General features: G+C 33.8%; 2 protein-coding genes across 3 annotated transcripts; both read right to left on the minus strand.

Annotated features, from left to right (window-relative positions):
- Positions 1-2,944: 2,944 nt before the first annotated feature.
- LOC131615995 (elongation factor 1-gamma 3-like) lies at positions 2,945-7,067 on the minus strand. Of its 2 annotated transcripts, XM_058887200.1 has the most exons (6): positions 4,667-7,067; positions 4,439-4,518; positions 4,094-4,357; positions 3,909-4,010; positions 3,573-3,789; positions 2,945-3,386 (listed from the first exon to the last, which is right to left on the minus strand). In XM_058887200.1, exons 2-6 carry the CDS (start codon positions 4,445-4,447, stop codon positions 3,346-3,348), a joined length of 633 nt encoding a protein of 210 aa, XP_058743183.1. In that variant the 5' UTR covers positions 4,448-4,518; positions 4,667-7,067; the 3' UTR covers positions 2,945-3,345. The 2 variants fall into 2 exon arrangements, with proteins under 2 accessions (XP_058743183.1, XP_058743184.1); XM_058887201.1 differs by lacking the exon at positions 2,945-3,386 and having other exon boundaries at positions 3,594-3,782.
- A 1,064-nt stretch (positions 7,068-8,131) lies between these two features.
- On the minus strand, positions 8,132-16,071 carry LOC131619761 (receptor-like protein 6). Its single transcript, XM_058890826.1, has 3 exons — positions 13,102-16,071; positions 12,986-13,010; positions 8,132-10,727 (listed from the first exon to the last, which is right to left on the minus strand). The coding sequence occupies exons 1-3, from the start codon at positions 16,054-16,056 to the stop codon at positions 8,245-8,247; spliced, it is 5,463 nt and encodes a 1,820-aa protein (XP_058746809.1). The 5' UTR covers positions 16,057-16,071; the 3' UTR covers positions 8,132-8,244.
- Between the last annotated feature and the right edge of the window lie 1,271 nt (positions 16,072-17,342).

A 17,342-nucleotide genomic window follows, 5' to 3' on the forward strand; every position in this document is an offset into this window, starting at 1 on the left:
CCATATTTTAAAATTTTCGGATTTTATTTTCAATTTTATAAATTTTCAATTTTTTTTATTTCTGAACAAAAATAGTTTTTATTTATTTTTTCAAATACAAAATATTTTACTATTTTTTGAAATTTTTTGTTTTTATTCTCAATCGTTTTCCTTCTGGTTTTTATGAGAAACTATTTCATCTAATTAAATCAATTTATGAAAGAAAATTGGTTCTAAATCAGTTTTAAATTAAAATTATTTTTAAAAAAATTTGTGTAAGCAAGATATTATATAATAAAGAACTAAGGGTTCTCCAACCTGTTTACACTAAGATACGAGTATACCCGATTAAATTACGAGAGAAATAAAATCGGATCCTTACTAAACTCGTAAAAAGAGTAATTGAGATGAGTAATTTTTCCACAAAAAGAACACTTCCACACAAGGAGCTTTATGTTCCAAACCGTGTCATTAACGTTCCAACCCTCCTCCCAGAAACACACCTCATTCCTCAAGAGCCATAAAGTCCAAGTTGTGGCAAGCCAAACAATATCTATCTTACTATCTTTAACCTTTTGTGTACAAAAGAATGAATGTCAATCCATAAAATTTGACAAACACTCATCCTCTAATCTATTCACTTTTCCTACCCAAGAGCTATTTCTTCACCACAAAACAAAAAAGAGTGGTTCCTACTCTCTACAACCAAACCACAAAAAATGCACATTAATTTGTCTAAAGGAATAGAAATACCTCTATATACCAAAAGATATTTGGTTGGAATTCTATCAAGAAGGAGTCTCCTACCGAAGACCTTAATTTTGAAAGGCACATCCGATTTCGACAAGAGCTGAAACACATGATCATATTTGTTTGGTGGTCCGTAAGGAATATAAGCATTACCATAATAAGCATAACACGAAGCCACCGAAAAATCCAATCCGTTGTTACAAGCCCATGAAACCGAGTCTTTACCCTCCTTAAAACAACAAAAATCCCCCAACTTCTCCCGAAATAAAATGAAGCCATTCAAAAAATTGGAATCTTCCAAAAAAACCGAGGACACCCCAAAATCACACCACCGCCACACTCCATCCAACCACACTCCCATAGCAGCCACCGACACCCCTTTTAAACTATAATTCTTGTATAGATCCGGGAAAGTATCCTTCAAAATAATTCCCTCAAATTATTTTGCTTCCCAAAATGGGGTATTAAAGCCATTATGAACAACAAAACTACTACAAGTGACAATAGGATCATTAAAAGAGCCATTACCAATCTTAACAATATCTCTCCACCAAAAAGAAAGAGAAGAAGCAGCTTTAGTATAATGTCCACCATTAAAAATATGAGAAGACAAATCACCATACCTTGCTTTCAAGACGTTGTACCAAATCGAATCACTCCCTTGAAGAATTCTCCACCTCCACTTGTTAAGAAGAGCTAGATTAAACATCAAAATATTTTTAATGCTTAATCCCCCTTTGTTTAACGGTCAAATTCACCTTCTTCAAACTAACCCAATGAAGCTTCCTCATTTCTTCTACTCCCCCCACAAGAAATTATTTTAATCCTATTGAACTTCTTCATCACCTTCACCGGCATCTTGTAAATGGACATAGTAAAAATGGTTAAGGGTGTTAAGATAGACTTCAAAAGAGTAATTCTACGTCCTAAATTAAGGAAACGATTCTTCCAACCCAACACCCGATTATTCATTTTGATTACAAGAGGATTCCAAGTTGATTCCTTGCTTGGATCACAACCAATAGGAATACCGAGGAAATAAAAGTTACTTTCCTCCACTTTGCAAGATAGAAAATAGGAGGCGGCTTCCAAGAAAGACCGATTAACATTAATGCCAATCAACTTGCTTTTAAAATAGTTAATTCCGAGACCCGAAACAAGCTCAAACGTCCTAAGAATGGCCTTCATCGCACAAAGGTGTTTCCACGTTCCTTCCCCCACTATTAAAGTGTCATTCACAAATTGAAGTAAATCCACCCAAAAAGAACTTTTGATAGCAAATCTCTCAAATTCCCCAATCTCCACGGATTGTCTAACTAGCCCTGTTAGACCTTTCGCCACCAAAACAAAAAGGAAAGGAGATAACGGATCTCCTTGTCTCAACCCTCTAAAAACGCCAAAATCTATGGTAGGACTCCCATTAACAAGAACCGATATGTTGTTATTGAAGACCAATAATTCCATTCATCCCATCCATTTCCTTCCAAAATTCATTCTCTTCAACATATAACACAAGAAACTCAAACTAACTTTATCGTAAGCCTTCTCAAAATCTACTTTAAAAAACAAACAATCTCTTCATTCTTTCCTAGCATAATCCACCACTTCATTAGCCACTAAAACACCATCCAACAATTGCCTACCGGGCACAAAAGCATTTTGACAAGACGAGATAATCGAATTGAGGACTCCTTTTAATCTCCCCAGCCAGTTTATTTGTTTATGTTGTAATACAATTTAATTTAATAATATAGTTTGTGTAATCCTATTTTCCCTACCCTCTACGTAACATAATAATACCACTCTTTATTAGGCATCTTTATATAAGAAATGCAAATATAACACTACTAGAAATACTCAAATTTCCTGCGGATTTTCCTGCAGATTTTAGTTAAATTTTCGCAGGAAACACATTTCCTGCGGATTTTCCTGCGATTTCACGTCCCCAGCTAAAACCTTCGTGGGTAATATTTTCGGCAGCAAGTTCCGCAGGTAATTTTCGCAGGTAAATCCGCAGGAAACATTCAGCAGGTAAATCCGCAGGAAAATTCCGCAGGTAATTCCGCAGCAAACTAATATCCGCAGGTAAATCCGCAGGTAATTTCTATCTCAAATTAAAAAAAATATAAACTTTTGAAACATTATAAAAATCTAAAATATTTTTATAATGTGACTGTAATCATAATATAAAAATAAAATGGAGATTCAATTCAACTATATATTTGTATGCATTGAAACTAAAAAGATTAGTTAATTATCACAGCTCATCACAAACTAATCGAGGACAATTGATATCATATAATTAGCGATTGAAATATAAAACTAGACTTAAATAAATACAAATGGAGATTCAATTCAACTATATACCTGAAAACAGGGTTCGCTTTAGTTAAGAAATCATACATTACTGCCCACACAGATCCTACCAAAACAGTACAACATGGATTCTTAATCTACACCAACACCACACAGATCAAGGAATCATGAATAGCTACAACTGTCATAGTACACAGCAACAACCTTGCGGGCCAAATCCATCCGCTGAAGAAATCCACCAACCTTGTTCAAAGTCACGAAGGAAACAGTGTTCTCATCTTGGTATTTGTAGTCACAGAACTAGAGAGAGTATCCTTCAGGATCATACATATCCCAAAATCCTGCAAGATAGAAAAAGGTTTTAAATTGATCTTTGCCTATACAGAAATCTATGACATTCTTTGAATTGACAGGACATTCATAAAAACAAATTTGGCAATGAAACTACTACAATGAGCCTACAATAACAATACTTGATGATGAAGTTGAAAACAATAACACCAAAGGGAACAGAATAACAACAATACCTTTTATTGCAACCTCCCTGAAGTTGGATTTAGTGTTTGAGTAAAGCCTTTTCCATTCATCCAGTACCATCTTACTAGTGAAACCAAAATACAAATTGCTTATCATAATGATGTCGGCGAGGGTGACAGAATGGCCAACCAGGTAAGTGTTGGAGGCAAGGTGAGTGGCAGTCAAGCTCTCTTGAGTCCAGTAATTGCACTCTCCTCGGCCTTCATTCTCACATAATTATAAACAAAATTTGGTGTGATGAATTGGAAACATAAACATTTGTATAGATTAGTATGATGTCATAACATGAACATTTTAAGAAACATAATAGATTATTTAGCAGTTACCGGAGGAAGGTATGGCCCATATCCCAATCTAGGGTAGTACCACCTAAGAATGTTGGAATCAATCTCCAATGATGAGAAATCAATCCATTGTTCAACCTGAGCCTGAAATGTCGAAACATGATCAAATTAGATATACAATATAGCGAGAGCATGAATAAACAAAACTGAAAGTGAGGGAGGGTTACATATTCGATGAGAGAAGATCCATATAGAGTGTTGTCATCCTTGGATCGAGCAACATAACGAGCAATAGCGTTGCTCTCAAAGACAGGGCCGTGAGGGGTTTCCAAAACGGGAACCTTGCCGAGAGGATTCATTTTGAGGAATTGAGGTGTTTTATTAGAGACACCAAATTCAAAGTTAGGGGTGTACTGGACTTGGACAGAAGCATACTCGGCAGCAATGAGTGCCTTGTAAACATTTTTGTTTCCTTCACCAGTATGCAGGATCTACAATAACAACACGATGCAACCAATTAGACTGTTATTAGAAAAAGTAGATAGTGAGTGAATCTGGTTGGTTGGACTTACGAGAGCCATGGCTTAGTTGATTGTGAGGTAATTGAGTTTAGACTTTCTTCTATTGCTAAATGAGTAGGAGTCAAAATCACCTAAACAATCATAACCCCATTGAATTAATATCAGTTAACAACTCTCAATCAATTAACACTATCTTCAATACAAACTGATCCAAATCCAACAGATAAACAAACAAATAGCTTAATTCCGAAATTCATAAAAGCAACATAAATCTGTCACCTCGATCCACCAAATAAGAGACTCAGCTTTTGAAGATATCTTGATGCAGAAACCAGTTCTATCTAAAATCATTTTTGATAGGTGTGGCCTGCATACAGCAATGGCAGGAGAAACTAAGCATTAAATAAAACATTAATTGACCCTATTTCCTTCAAATAAGCTCAGAGGAACAAGTTCAGTGGCTGCTTTATAGCTTCTATCAATAAGATTCCAACAATCGCTTCAGATAAAAAACTACGCAACCACAAAGAAACCAACCCAAAGTTTTGGCATACGCCACACCTGCACTCAGTATAATGTAAAACATCAGCTGCCGGTAGTCCTAACCGGAATGACCTGAATTCAAGATTAAGTACGCATACATGTTTGGTCACAAGTTTTGAGAGTATCTCCATAACAAAATCAATCTAAACAGAACATTGAAATTAGAAGTACAAGTTGGCATTTTCTCCATATGACCCTCCCTGATATGATGATATACAAGACTTCCAAAGACTACAATGTGCAACAAAAACAACAACCAGACCTTTTCCCAGTATAGTACCAATGGAGTGTTTGGGTAAACAATTTAGTTAAGAACATTTGATGCCTCTTGGAATTTCAAACAAGGAACCTATATGAATTATACTAGGGAAGGAAAACATCTCTAACCTACAGATCACCACAATAAAATATTTTAAATAAAATAAAGTAACTAAAATAAATAAATGAAAAATGAAATATGAAGTGAAAATAAGAGAAAAATGGGCTCATGTTAATAACAATTAATAAAATAAACATGCAGTAAACTACATCAAAAACCAAAGAAAACATGTTAATAAACTTAAACCAAAACAATTAATTTAACAAAAAAACAAAAACAATAACAATTAATAAAATGAACATGTCAATGAAATTAAATCATCTATCCTAAAAAAACATGCAGTAAACTATATTATTTTTTGCCTCTCTACTTATATACCATTTCTCTTAATCATTCATGACAGGAAACCATAACTTAACATATCTAAAAAAATGTCAACCAAAAGATATCCATAAATCAATTAAAATAAAAAGCTAAAATATCATCCACAACAAAAGGCATTTGATTTGTTCCAAAGACACATGATACTAAGAAGAATAAAAGAGAAAATCATGGACAGTGGTGAATACTAGAATGCAATCTCTCCATATTAACAGGAAGCTACACATATTGTTGGACAAAGTAAGAAATGCTGCATTTTCACTTGGAACAACTAGTACAACTCTAACAGGTACAGTTACACCCTTCCATCATCTAGAATATAAAATATAAACTCAACTGTGTATATTTCAACATGAGAATTAAAGATTGAAAACGAAATGGATTAGAAGTGGTGATAGCAAAGGGACTTACATCCAAATAACATGGCAGAAGTTATCACCGGCAACAAAGCAATCACAGGTGACATTGTTCTCATAAATATGGGTATAGGAGGCGTAACCCAATTAGGTTTGTTGCTGCAGGGATCAACATCAAAGTTCCAGTCCTTCTTACCAAATTGAAGTCAACGATGTTACTCCATATAAATCATGATTCCGTCAAATGTTAAAACCCGCCAAGAGACCTATGATCACTCATCATAGTTATCATGCTCAAAATATAACCGTAATTTTCTTTGTAGTAACAAACCAGGCATTCTCAACAAACAATATCTATTTGCAACATGTTATGACAATTATAAACAAGTTATACTCAAAATCAACATAAGTAAACTCATTGTGGCATTTCAACAAACACCTTGTTCACAAAAATCACCTAAGTTTATAATCAACCTAACTTAAAATCAGTAAAAACCCTACCAATTGAATTAACTCACCATCCAACCGAGCTCGATAATAGATATAGAAAACAAAAAGATCAAACTGAAAATAAGAAAATCAAAAATAGAAACAATAACCTTTTAACAGAATTTAAGAATTATTAATCAAATATCATATTTTCACAAACAATTGATTCCAAAATCCTAAACCTGAATGGGGAATAGATTTGCGATTCCTTTCTTTACCAAAGCAGAAACAACCTCCTGAGAAATCCCAAGCTTTGCGATCTCATGAACATCATCGTCGCTTTAGATGGTTGTTCTTCGAATGGAAAAGTTTTGGCGGCGTAACCAGCACGAGAAGCCCAAGAGGTGCGAAATAGCAAGGGTTGTGATTTGGAGTGGAAGGACCTGAGTGTGAGGACGGAGAGTTTTCGGAGCTAAGCGGAGGCGGTGGAGAAAATGATAGCCACGGCGGTGGGGAGAGCGCGCTTTGAGAGTGTTGATGAAGCTCTTCGGAGAACAGCGGTAATCATGGTGATGGCGAAAATGAAAAACTCTAACGGTGTAATCTAACAAAGAAGAAGATACTTTAGGGAGTGGAAATCGTGTGCGTGCGAGACTTCGTTAGGATATAAAAATAAAAGTGAGCTAAAATCATAGAATATAAAAATAATTTAATTTATTAGAATTTTTTATGTTCAAATTCTATTTAATTTTTAAAAAAGTTTCGACTTGTTGGTTTAAATATAAAAAAAAAAATACATTTTATTAAATTAAAAAAACTTAATATTATTCTCAAAAAAATATGTAAATCTTTTTTTTTTGAAAAAGATACATTTTATTTTAAAATAAAAATATATTACATTATTTTTAAATTAAAAATAATACAAAAATATAATATAAATTAAAATTCGCAGCAAACTCCGCAGGAAAGTTTCCTGCGGAATTACCTGCAGACTTTAAAATATAGTTTGGTATTTTTAAATAGAGTTTTCGCAGAAAAATTCACAGAAAAGTTTCCTGCGAAATTACCTGCGGATTTGGCAATATAGTTTGACAAATTATTAGAAATATAATTTCCGCAGAAAAATCCGCAGGTTTTCCTGCGGAATTTGCTGCAAAATCGTTATCCGCAGAAGAATATATTTTATTTAATAAAGTGGCAGGAAAATCCGCAGGTATACCTGCGAGTTTTTTTCCGCAGGTAAACTTTGTATTTCTAGTAGTGTAAATATTGCTCCATAATACCAACTCATTATTAATATGTTTGTTCAATAGTGACCGAGTAGTTCTTTGTTAGAGTCAACCGTTATAAGAAAGCACTGGACACTGGTTCTTAAACGAAAATAGACCTTCATTATGGAAAAGTAGACTCTCAAGAGAAACAAAAGCTCAAAGAGTTGAGTTCAAAATCAATGTTGGTGTGCGCTCGGGCGTGTTGTTGTCTGCGTCTGCGAATAATGTTTATGAGAAGGAAAACACAGTGTTTATTGCGGTGGATTTATATTATAATCAACAAAAAGGAGGTTATTGATTCGATATCTTCTGCCTTGTGATACAAATTAATAATATCCAACTAAATTAATTAATACTATATTGTCAAGGCTAATCAAAAGTTTACTAAGCAAAGATAAAAATAAGTTAGTTAAGGCTACATTTTTTATTTGTAGATTTAACAACTTAAAAAAGACCACCTAATGATACAAAATAGATAAGGCTACATTGCTGAAACAGAGATGTTTAAACTTCAAACAATTTATATATTTCTTAATATTTGAAAACAACTTCTTCAAATTAATTCATTCTTCTGCGAATTCCACCAGCTCTGTTGCGTGGTCTCTTAAGTCTTACATTAAACATATGTTCAAAGAATCTTATAAGACATTCCGGCTTTTCAAACAAGAAGACATTGTATCCCAACAGCATTCCAAGTACAGCCCCACACACATATCCTGTTACTACTGCTTTCCATCCAAACCCTGATTCCTCTTTATCTTCTGATGTTGAATTTGGTGATTGATCTTCATCATTTTTGCATAATTTAGACAAAGGTAATCCACATAACATTGTATTTCCTTCATATGAATCATTTCCAAATGTATCAAACTGTTGGCCTTTAGGTATGATTCCCTCAAGATGGTTTTGTGAAAGGTTTAAAAAAGAGAGGAAAGTCAAAATGGCCAAAGATGTAGGAATTTCTCCTATCAGTTGGTTCCTTGAGAGATCCAACCACTCCAAATTTCTCAAATTACTCAGAGATTGAGGAATATTACCTGTGATTTCATTGTTTGAAAGGTTGAGACCTGTGAGAGAAATTAATTCTCCAATGACATGAGGGATTTCTCCATCAAACATGTTGTTTGATAAATCAATTATTGTGAGAGCAGTTAATATCCTTGTTAGCTCCATAAAATGGCCTTTCATTGCGACCACAACAGATTCATTATAGTAACTGTGCTTACCCATGTATTTCAAACCAATTTTATTTTTACTCACATTCATCATTTCTTGAAAGTTCTCGAGGAGTGATATTGGTAAAGGTCCACTAAATTTGTTATCAGATATGTCAAATATTCTCAACTTAGGAAATGGATGCTCAGTGTTAGTACGTCTGATTGTACCATGAAGTTTATTTGATCGCAAACTAAGTACTTGTAACTCTTGTAGAGTTTCAAGCCACATTGGAAATGTGTCATATATGTTGTTGTTTGAAAGGTCCAAAATTTCAAGGTATGTGCAGTGAGCCAGAGAGTGTGGCAATGGTCCTTCCAATTGATTGCCATTCAACTTTATTGTCTCAAAATTATTTTTCTTGGAAAAGGTTGCAGGCATGCTTCCATAGAAGTTGTTCATTTGCATATCCAAAATATAAAGATAAGGAAATGTTCCAAGGCATTGTGGTATTGTGCCTGTTAAATTGTTGTGAGCCAAATTGAGTACAATCATGGAACTTGCATTACATAATGACATAGCAATGTCTCCTGTTAAGCTGTTATTAGAGAGAAACAAATATTCTAAAGAATGAGTTGAGAAGTTGCTAATGAATCCTGTGAGGTGGTTGTCACCGAGGTGCAACCTTGACAGAGAGGGCATATTATAACACCAATGTGGAATTGTTCCAGTTAACATGTTATGTCCTAAATACAGAATGCTCAATTTTGAATGTTTTGCGATTTCACTTGGAATTGGGCCAACTAGTTTATTTCTATAAAGTGATAAATATTCTAATTTGATTAAATTTTGAAAAACATTTGGAATGTTGCCGCTAAATTTATTATATCCAAGATCTAAGAAAGTGAGGTTTGTAAGTTTTGAAAGTAATGATGAGATCTCACCCTCAAAATTGTTGACAGCAAGGTTCAAGTATGTAAGTTGAGTGAGGTTCCACAAAGATGGAGGAACCATTCCATTAAAATTGCAGTAATGAAGGTCTAAATGAGTAAGAGGAGTGCTCCAATTGGACTTTGGGAGTTGACCGCTAAGATAATCATTATCAGACAAATCTAGTTTTTGAAGATTAGGTAGAGAGAGGATGTCACATGACAAATATCCTTCCAACTCAGTGTATGCTAGACTAAGAGAAACTAAAGAGGATGACAAATTCTTTAGCATAGACAAAGAGCTCTCTCTGATTGAACTCATATTCACATAATCTAGAGAAAGCTCCCTCAAATTAGTAGCATTATGAATGAGTTTATTCCATGTGAATGGATTGAGTTCCAATTGATAGTAGCTTCTGCTAAGATCAAGTGATACTAATTTTGACAAATGAGAGATGGTGGAAGGAATATTACCCGTGAGATTACAATACGATAGATTTAAATATCTGAGATTAACTAGACCACCAACACCATCATGCAATGAAGACATAAAAAAATCATTAAAAGCCAAGTTGAGTTGTTGAAGGTGTCTAAGTTGAAAGATAGTGCTATTGGGATGTAATTCACCTTTTAGATTGTTGCAACTAAGGTCCAGACCAATCACGTAGTCTGAAACGTTGTCACACGTGACACCATCCCACTCGCAACAGTCTTTACTTATTTTCCAAGACTCTGTCTTGAAAGAAAAAGAGGGACAGCCATACAACGGATAATCGTCATAATCATATTCAGGTTTAGATGAAGTGTTGACAAAAAAAGAGTTCTTGAATTGTAACAATGCAGAGGTGTCGTGAGGATTGCATAATGAAAAAGTGTAGCAAGTAAAAAGTGTAAGTAGCAGCAATAAGAACAAGTGAAGGGAAAAATAAGGCAAAACTGAAAGTAAGGATCCCATTTAGTGAAACTTACACTTGCACTGTGTTAGTTGATGATTTAGGATGTAGCAACTGATTCACCTATCTGTTTATATAGACAGAAAAGAAGGAAAGAAGAATTTGTGTAATTGAAGGTTTAGTCACATAATAATTTGACAACATTAATTCATAGAAATGATTACTGTATATTTATGAAGACATGCATTTTTTCAAAGGGGGGCCACGACTTTTGAACCGTGTGCATGTATCAATCACAAACAATGAGTAATTTCATTAAAAACTTGATCGGTTAAATCAATAAAATAATAACATTTGTTGGTAATTTTCAAATGTTGTAAATATATTATACACTCTATTTGTTGGTAATTTTGCAGACTTTGGTAAATCAAGATACTTCACAATATAAGATATTATAATTTTGCACTCTATTGACGTGGTTGCGATCTTAATGGAGTCATCGATTCCATTAAAAGCATGGAGGAAATTTGTTGGTAATTTTCAGATGTTTTTAATATATTATACCCTCTATTTCTAAGTGAGTGATTAAGTTTCTGTTATTAATTAATATCACAATGTATGTTTTAATTTATTTTATTATTTAGTATCATATTTTTTTTAGTGATAGAAATATTCAACAACAAGATGAACTCGTTAGCATCCATAAGTGGGAACAGAAGAAAATGAAAACATGCATTAAATGGCATCTTCTCTTATACAAGGGATGACCAAAACGTTTTACCCAACATTCCCATAAAAAAGAACAAGTGAAAAGTGAAATAAGAAAAAACAATTAAAAAGGAACCCATTTAGAGGAAGTTGCATGTGCACTCTGTTTTTAAAAGTCTTTCTTTACTTGTTTAGGGTGTGTGCGTACCGATTGAGTGATGGCATGCACTTGTTTTGTAGTAAGAGATGTTTTTGTTCAACCGTATGGACCACTTCAACAAGAAATATTTAAGATGGGTAGGGACTTAGTAAAATGAAAACAATCGTCAAGAAAGACCAAGACTTTTGAACCAATTCTATATCTCTCTCAATGATTCGGCTCCCCGCTCCATCGTCAAGAAATATGATAAATGCGAAGTTGAAAACTTTATCTCACACCTTTATGTTTATACTTTTCTTCCTATATTTTTTCAGAAATAACCAATTTAACCTTTTTACATAGCAACTATTTACCATTCAATTTTAACTCTCTCATTTAACCTTTTCAAATTTCGTGTAAGTTCACTCCTACAATAATGGCTCAATGTATCATTTGGTCCCTTAGTTTAATTTCAGTTCAGTCCCTTATAAAATAAGCGTTACATTCAGGTCCCTTATTTGTACTTCCGTTAGTGAATGTTGTCTTTTTTGTTAAGTTTCATGTTTTTCAGTTAGTTTTTGCCGTGTTGGCAGTCGAGCTGGGCATCATTAGGTCAACTGGATTTATGATTAACACATTTGAATAAAAATGACATTTCTTCTTAAGGTTTCATATTTCTTTCTCATTGTTCCTTTTCATTAACCCTTTCACCTTTTCTCCTACAACCTCTTTCGTTCATCAGCATTCGTGAAACGTTCATCTCCATCTCCATCTTCGTGTGCAAAGGTACAATACTATTTATTCAATGTTATCAGTGTTCATTTATTCCATTTCCGTTCATCTCTCCTACTGATACTTCGTTCGTCTTAATTTTTTAGGGTTTGTGGAACAAGAAGATCTTCTACAAACGGAACTGTTTTACACTATATTAGTCCTATCCTACTGTTTTTAATTTAGTTTTTCTGCAAAGCATCATTATAAAAGTTGTTCAATCATGAAAGTTGTTCCCTCTTTGTTCCTAGTGACCAAAAGTTTTAATCAACTAAAAAGGAATTGATTAGTTAGATATCTTCTAATGAGTAATGTCCAATTAAATTAATCAGTATAATAATACAAGACTAATCAAAAGCTAACAGAGCAAATATAAAAGCAGATTAGTTTATGATTTGAAGGAGGTATTTTTCTCAGAGTAAAAGGAAATAATGGTCATACTAAAGGATTCTCCTAAATATTTTAAATTGAGATTATATTTTATAGTTATTGCTTTAAATAAAAATCTTACTTACATAAAAAACATTTGGTCAAGCACATTTTCTTATGTTCTTTTACTATCCAATCCTTCAAAATATAAATGTATTTAAGTTAACTCATCCAACTGGCACATAACTTAGTTGTATAAGATGAGTAACTGAAAATGTCACGAAAAACTTTAGATAAAATTAAAATGAACCATTAATAGATAATATTCTTCAAACGTTTAAGCCATTTAGAAAGTGCATGCTGCATTACACAAACAGAAAAAGTTCAAACTTCAAGCAATAATAATATCTTAATATTTGAAAACACTGACATCAAATTAATTCATTCTTCTTCGATTTGCACCGGCTCTGTTGCCTGTTCTCTTCAGTCTTATGTTAAACATACCTTCAAAGAATCTTACAAGCCTTACAGGTTTTCCAATGAAGAACACATTATATCCAAAGAGCAGCCCAAATATTGCTCCACACGCATATCCTGTTACTACCGCTTTCCATCCAAAACCTGATTCCTCTTCATCTTCAGAAGTTGAATGTGGTGGTTGATCTTCATCTTTTTTGCATGATTTAGACAACGGGAATCCACATAACATTGTATTTCCATCATATGATGTATTTTCAAATGTATCAAACTGTGGACCTTTAGGTATCATTCCCTCAAGGTGGTTTTGTGAAAGGTTTAAGAAAGAGAGAAAATTCAAATTTGTCAAAGCTATCGGAATCTCACCCGTCAATTGGTTCCTTGAGAGATCCAACCACTCCAAATTTCTCAAATTACTCAGAGATTGAGGAATATTGTCTGTGATTTCATTGTTTGAAAGGTTGAGACCTTTGAGAGAAATTAATTCTCCAATGACATGAGGAATTTCTCCTTGAAACATGTTGTTTGATAAATCAATTGTTGTGAAAGTAGTCAATATCCTCGTTAGCTCCATAGAAAAACCTTTTATTGTGATCACCACAGAATCCTCATAGTAATTCCCCTGACCCATGTATTCCGGACCAATTTGGCTGTCATTCACATTCATCATTCCTCGAAAGTTCTTGATGCATGATGTTGGCAAGGGTCCACTTAAATTATTATGAGAGATGTCAAAAATTCTCATCTTAGAAAATGAATGCTCAGTGTTAGAACATGTGATTTTACCATGAAGTTTATTTGATCGTAGACTGAGTACTTGTAACTCTTGTAGAGTTTCAAGCCAATTTGGAAATGCATCATTTATGTTGTTGTTTCCAAGGTCCAAAATTTCAAGTTTTGTGCAATGAGCCAAAGAGTGTGGTAGTGGTCCTTCCAATTGATTTCCATTCAACCTTATTGTCTCAAATTGATTTTCTTTGGAAAAGGTTCTAGGCATGCTTCCATATAGGTTGTTCATTTGTATATCCAATATCAAAAGAGATGAAAATGTTCCCAAGCATTGTGGTATTGTCCCTGTTAAGCTGTTGTGAGCCAAATTGAGAACCTTCAGGGAACTTGCATTGCACAATGACAAAGCAATGTCTCCTATGAAGTTGTTGTTTGAGAGTAAAAGGTATTGAATGCCATATGGTGGAATTGGAAGATCTCCTTGCAACTTGTTGAAACTAAGATCAATGTGTTCAATGTTGTTCCAGGAGTTCAAGAGTTGCTTTTGAAACAATTTCGATATTTTCCCATGAATGTTGTTATTCGAAAGATCTAAAACTCTTAAATTTGGTAGTGGGGCTAAGAATTTAGGAAAACTATTAATATTTGTTGATGATAAATATAAAAGTTCAAGGTATGGTGAGATGGTTTGAGCTTTGCCATCAATGTTGATAGAAAGAGCACTATTGTTCGAAAGATCTAGGAGATATATATTTTTAAATGTTGAAAATTGGTGAAAATGCACAATACCACTCAAGTTTGTTGATGACAAATCTAAGTAAGTTAGATTTTGGAGTTTAAATATGGACTTGGGAAAATGACCATGTAAATTGTTATTAGAAAGAAACAAAATTTCCAAAGAATAAGTTGAGAACTCATCAATGAATCCTGTGAGGTGGTTGTTACTGAGGTCCAAGTATAACAAAGAAGACAAATAGTAACACCAGTGTGGAATTGTTCCATTTAACATGTTATTTCCTAAAAACAGAAAGATCAATTTGGAATGTTTTGTAATTTTATTTGGAATTGGGCCAACTAGTTTATTACTAGAAAGTGATAAAATTTCTAATTTGGTTAAATTTTCAAAAACATTTGGAATGTTGCCGCTAAATTTATTATATCCAAGAACTAAGGAAGTGAGGTGTGTAAGTTTTGAAAGTGATGATGGGATCTCACCTTTAAGATTGTTTTCACCAAGGTCCAAGAATGTGAGTTGAGTGAGGTTCCACAAAGATAGAGGAATCAAACCATCAAAATTGCACTTTGAAAGGACTAATAGGGTAAGAGATTTCAACCGACCTATGGAATAAGGAATTTCTCCAACAAAAGAAGTGTTATGGAGGTTCAAGAACCTAAGAGGAATGCTCCAGTTTGATTTTGGAAGTTGACCACTTAGATCTTCATTAGATGACAAATCTAGTTTTTGAAGATTAGGTAGAGAGAGGATGTCAGTTGACAAATTTCCTTTCAAGCCAGTGTCTCTTAGACTAAGAGAAACCAAAGAGGATGATAAATTCTTTAGCATAGACAAAGAGCTCTCTCTAATTAAACTCATATTCACATGATCTAGATAAAGCTCTCTTAAATTAGTAGCATTATGAATGAGTTTGTTCCATGTGAATGAATTGAGTTCCATGTCATTTGCACTAAGATCAAGTGATACTAATTTTGACAAACGAGAAATTGTGGAAGGAATATTACCACTGAGTTGACAGTTTGAAAGATAGAGATGTGTGAGATTCACTAGATCACCAATACCAACTTGCAATGAAGACATAGAAAAATCATTAAAAGCCAAGTTGAGTTGTTGAAGGTGTTTAAGATGAAAGATTGTGCTATTTGGATGTAATTTACCTTTCAGATTATTGCAACTAAGGTCCACACCAATGACATAGTCAGACACTTTGTCGCAGGTGACACCATCCCACTCGCAACAGTCTTTACTCTTTTTCCAAGATTCTGTCTTGAAAGAAAAAGAGAAACATGCAGACAGACTATCAGGTTTAGACGAAGTGTTGATGAAAAATGAGTTCTTGAAGTGTAACAATGCAGAACTCTCATGGGGGTTGCATGATGAGAAAGTGTTTGATGTAAAATGAGAAAGTAGTAATAAAACCAAGTGAAGGAAAAAATAAGGCAATACTAAAAGTAAGGATCCCATAATGAAACGTGTTATGTTTTTTTTACTTGGTGATTTAGGATGTAGCAATTGATTCTCCTCTGTTTATATAGATAGAAAAGAAGCAAAGAAGAATTTGTGTAGTTGAATTAATTTGACAACATTAATTCATAGAAATGATTACCGCATATGAAGACATGCATTTTTTCAAAGGGGGGCCACGACTTTTGAACCGTGTGCATGTACCAATCACAAACAATATGAGTAATTTCATTACCAGAGGGGATTTGTTGGTAATTTTCAAATGTTTTAAATATATTATACACTTCTATTTATTGGTAATTTTGAAGACCTTGGTAAATCAAGATACTTCACAATATATGATATTATATTTTTGCACTATATTGACGTGGTTGCGATCTTAATGGAGTCATCGACATAATTTGAGACTTTAGTCTTATCACCAAGTGTCACTACTTTTTTTTAATTTTTAAGTTTAGTATAAAAATTTAAATATTTGCCTCTATGAGCAGATTTCTATAGTGTTAACTAAGACAAAGGTTTGGACAAAGCTGTTGTTCTTTTCATTCTAATTTCGCAGATAAATACATGCTTATTTCCTAAATTGTGATATGTGCATTTACAGCTAATTATGCTAATTAAGAGAATAACTATTATAATTAAATGTCTAATCTCCACAGAATTATTTCTAATAATTAGCTAATTATTGTCAATGATTCTGTTGACATCCCCCTCAAATTGATGCTGGTAAATCTACAAGCATCAATTTGCCAAGTAGAAAATTATGTCGCTGACGTGTCAATGTTATAGTGAAAATGTCAACTGTTTGAACCGATATTGAGACATGTGGTAAATTGATGACTCTTCTATCATAGGCTTCCCGAATAGAGTGACAATCAACCTCGATGTGTTTCGTCCATTCATGGTAAACTGGATTTGCTGTTATCTGAATGACACTGGTATTGTCAGCATGTAGCGGAGTTGGTTGTTGTTGAGAGAATCCAAGCTCAGTCAGAAGATCGCGCAACCATATTATTTCAGAACAAGCGGCAGACATTGCGCGATATTCTGCTTCTGTGGATGACTTTGAGACTGAATCTTGTTTCTTACATTTCCATGAAATAAGAGCATTTCCTAGGAACATACACCAGCCAGTAGTGGATTTTCTTGCATCTGGACATCCTGCCCAATCAGCATCACTATATACTTGGAGTTTGATTGATGAATCAATAGGAAAAAATAAACCACGCTTTGGAGGGAAAATGAGGTGTCTAATGATTCGTTGTACCGCTGATAGATGGAAATGT

The sequence above is a fragment of the Vicia villosa genome, linkage group LG7 (assembly GCF_029867415.1).
Source record: "Vicia villosa cultivar HV-30 ecotype Madison, WI linkage group LG7, Vvil1.0, whole genome shotgun sequence".
NCBI lineage: Eukaryota > Viridiplantae > Streptophyta > Magnoliopsida > Fabales > Fabaceae > Vicia > Vicia villosa.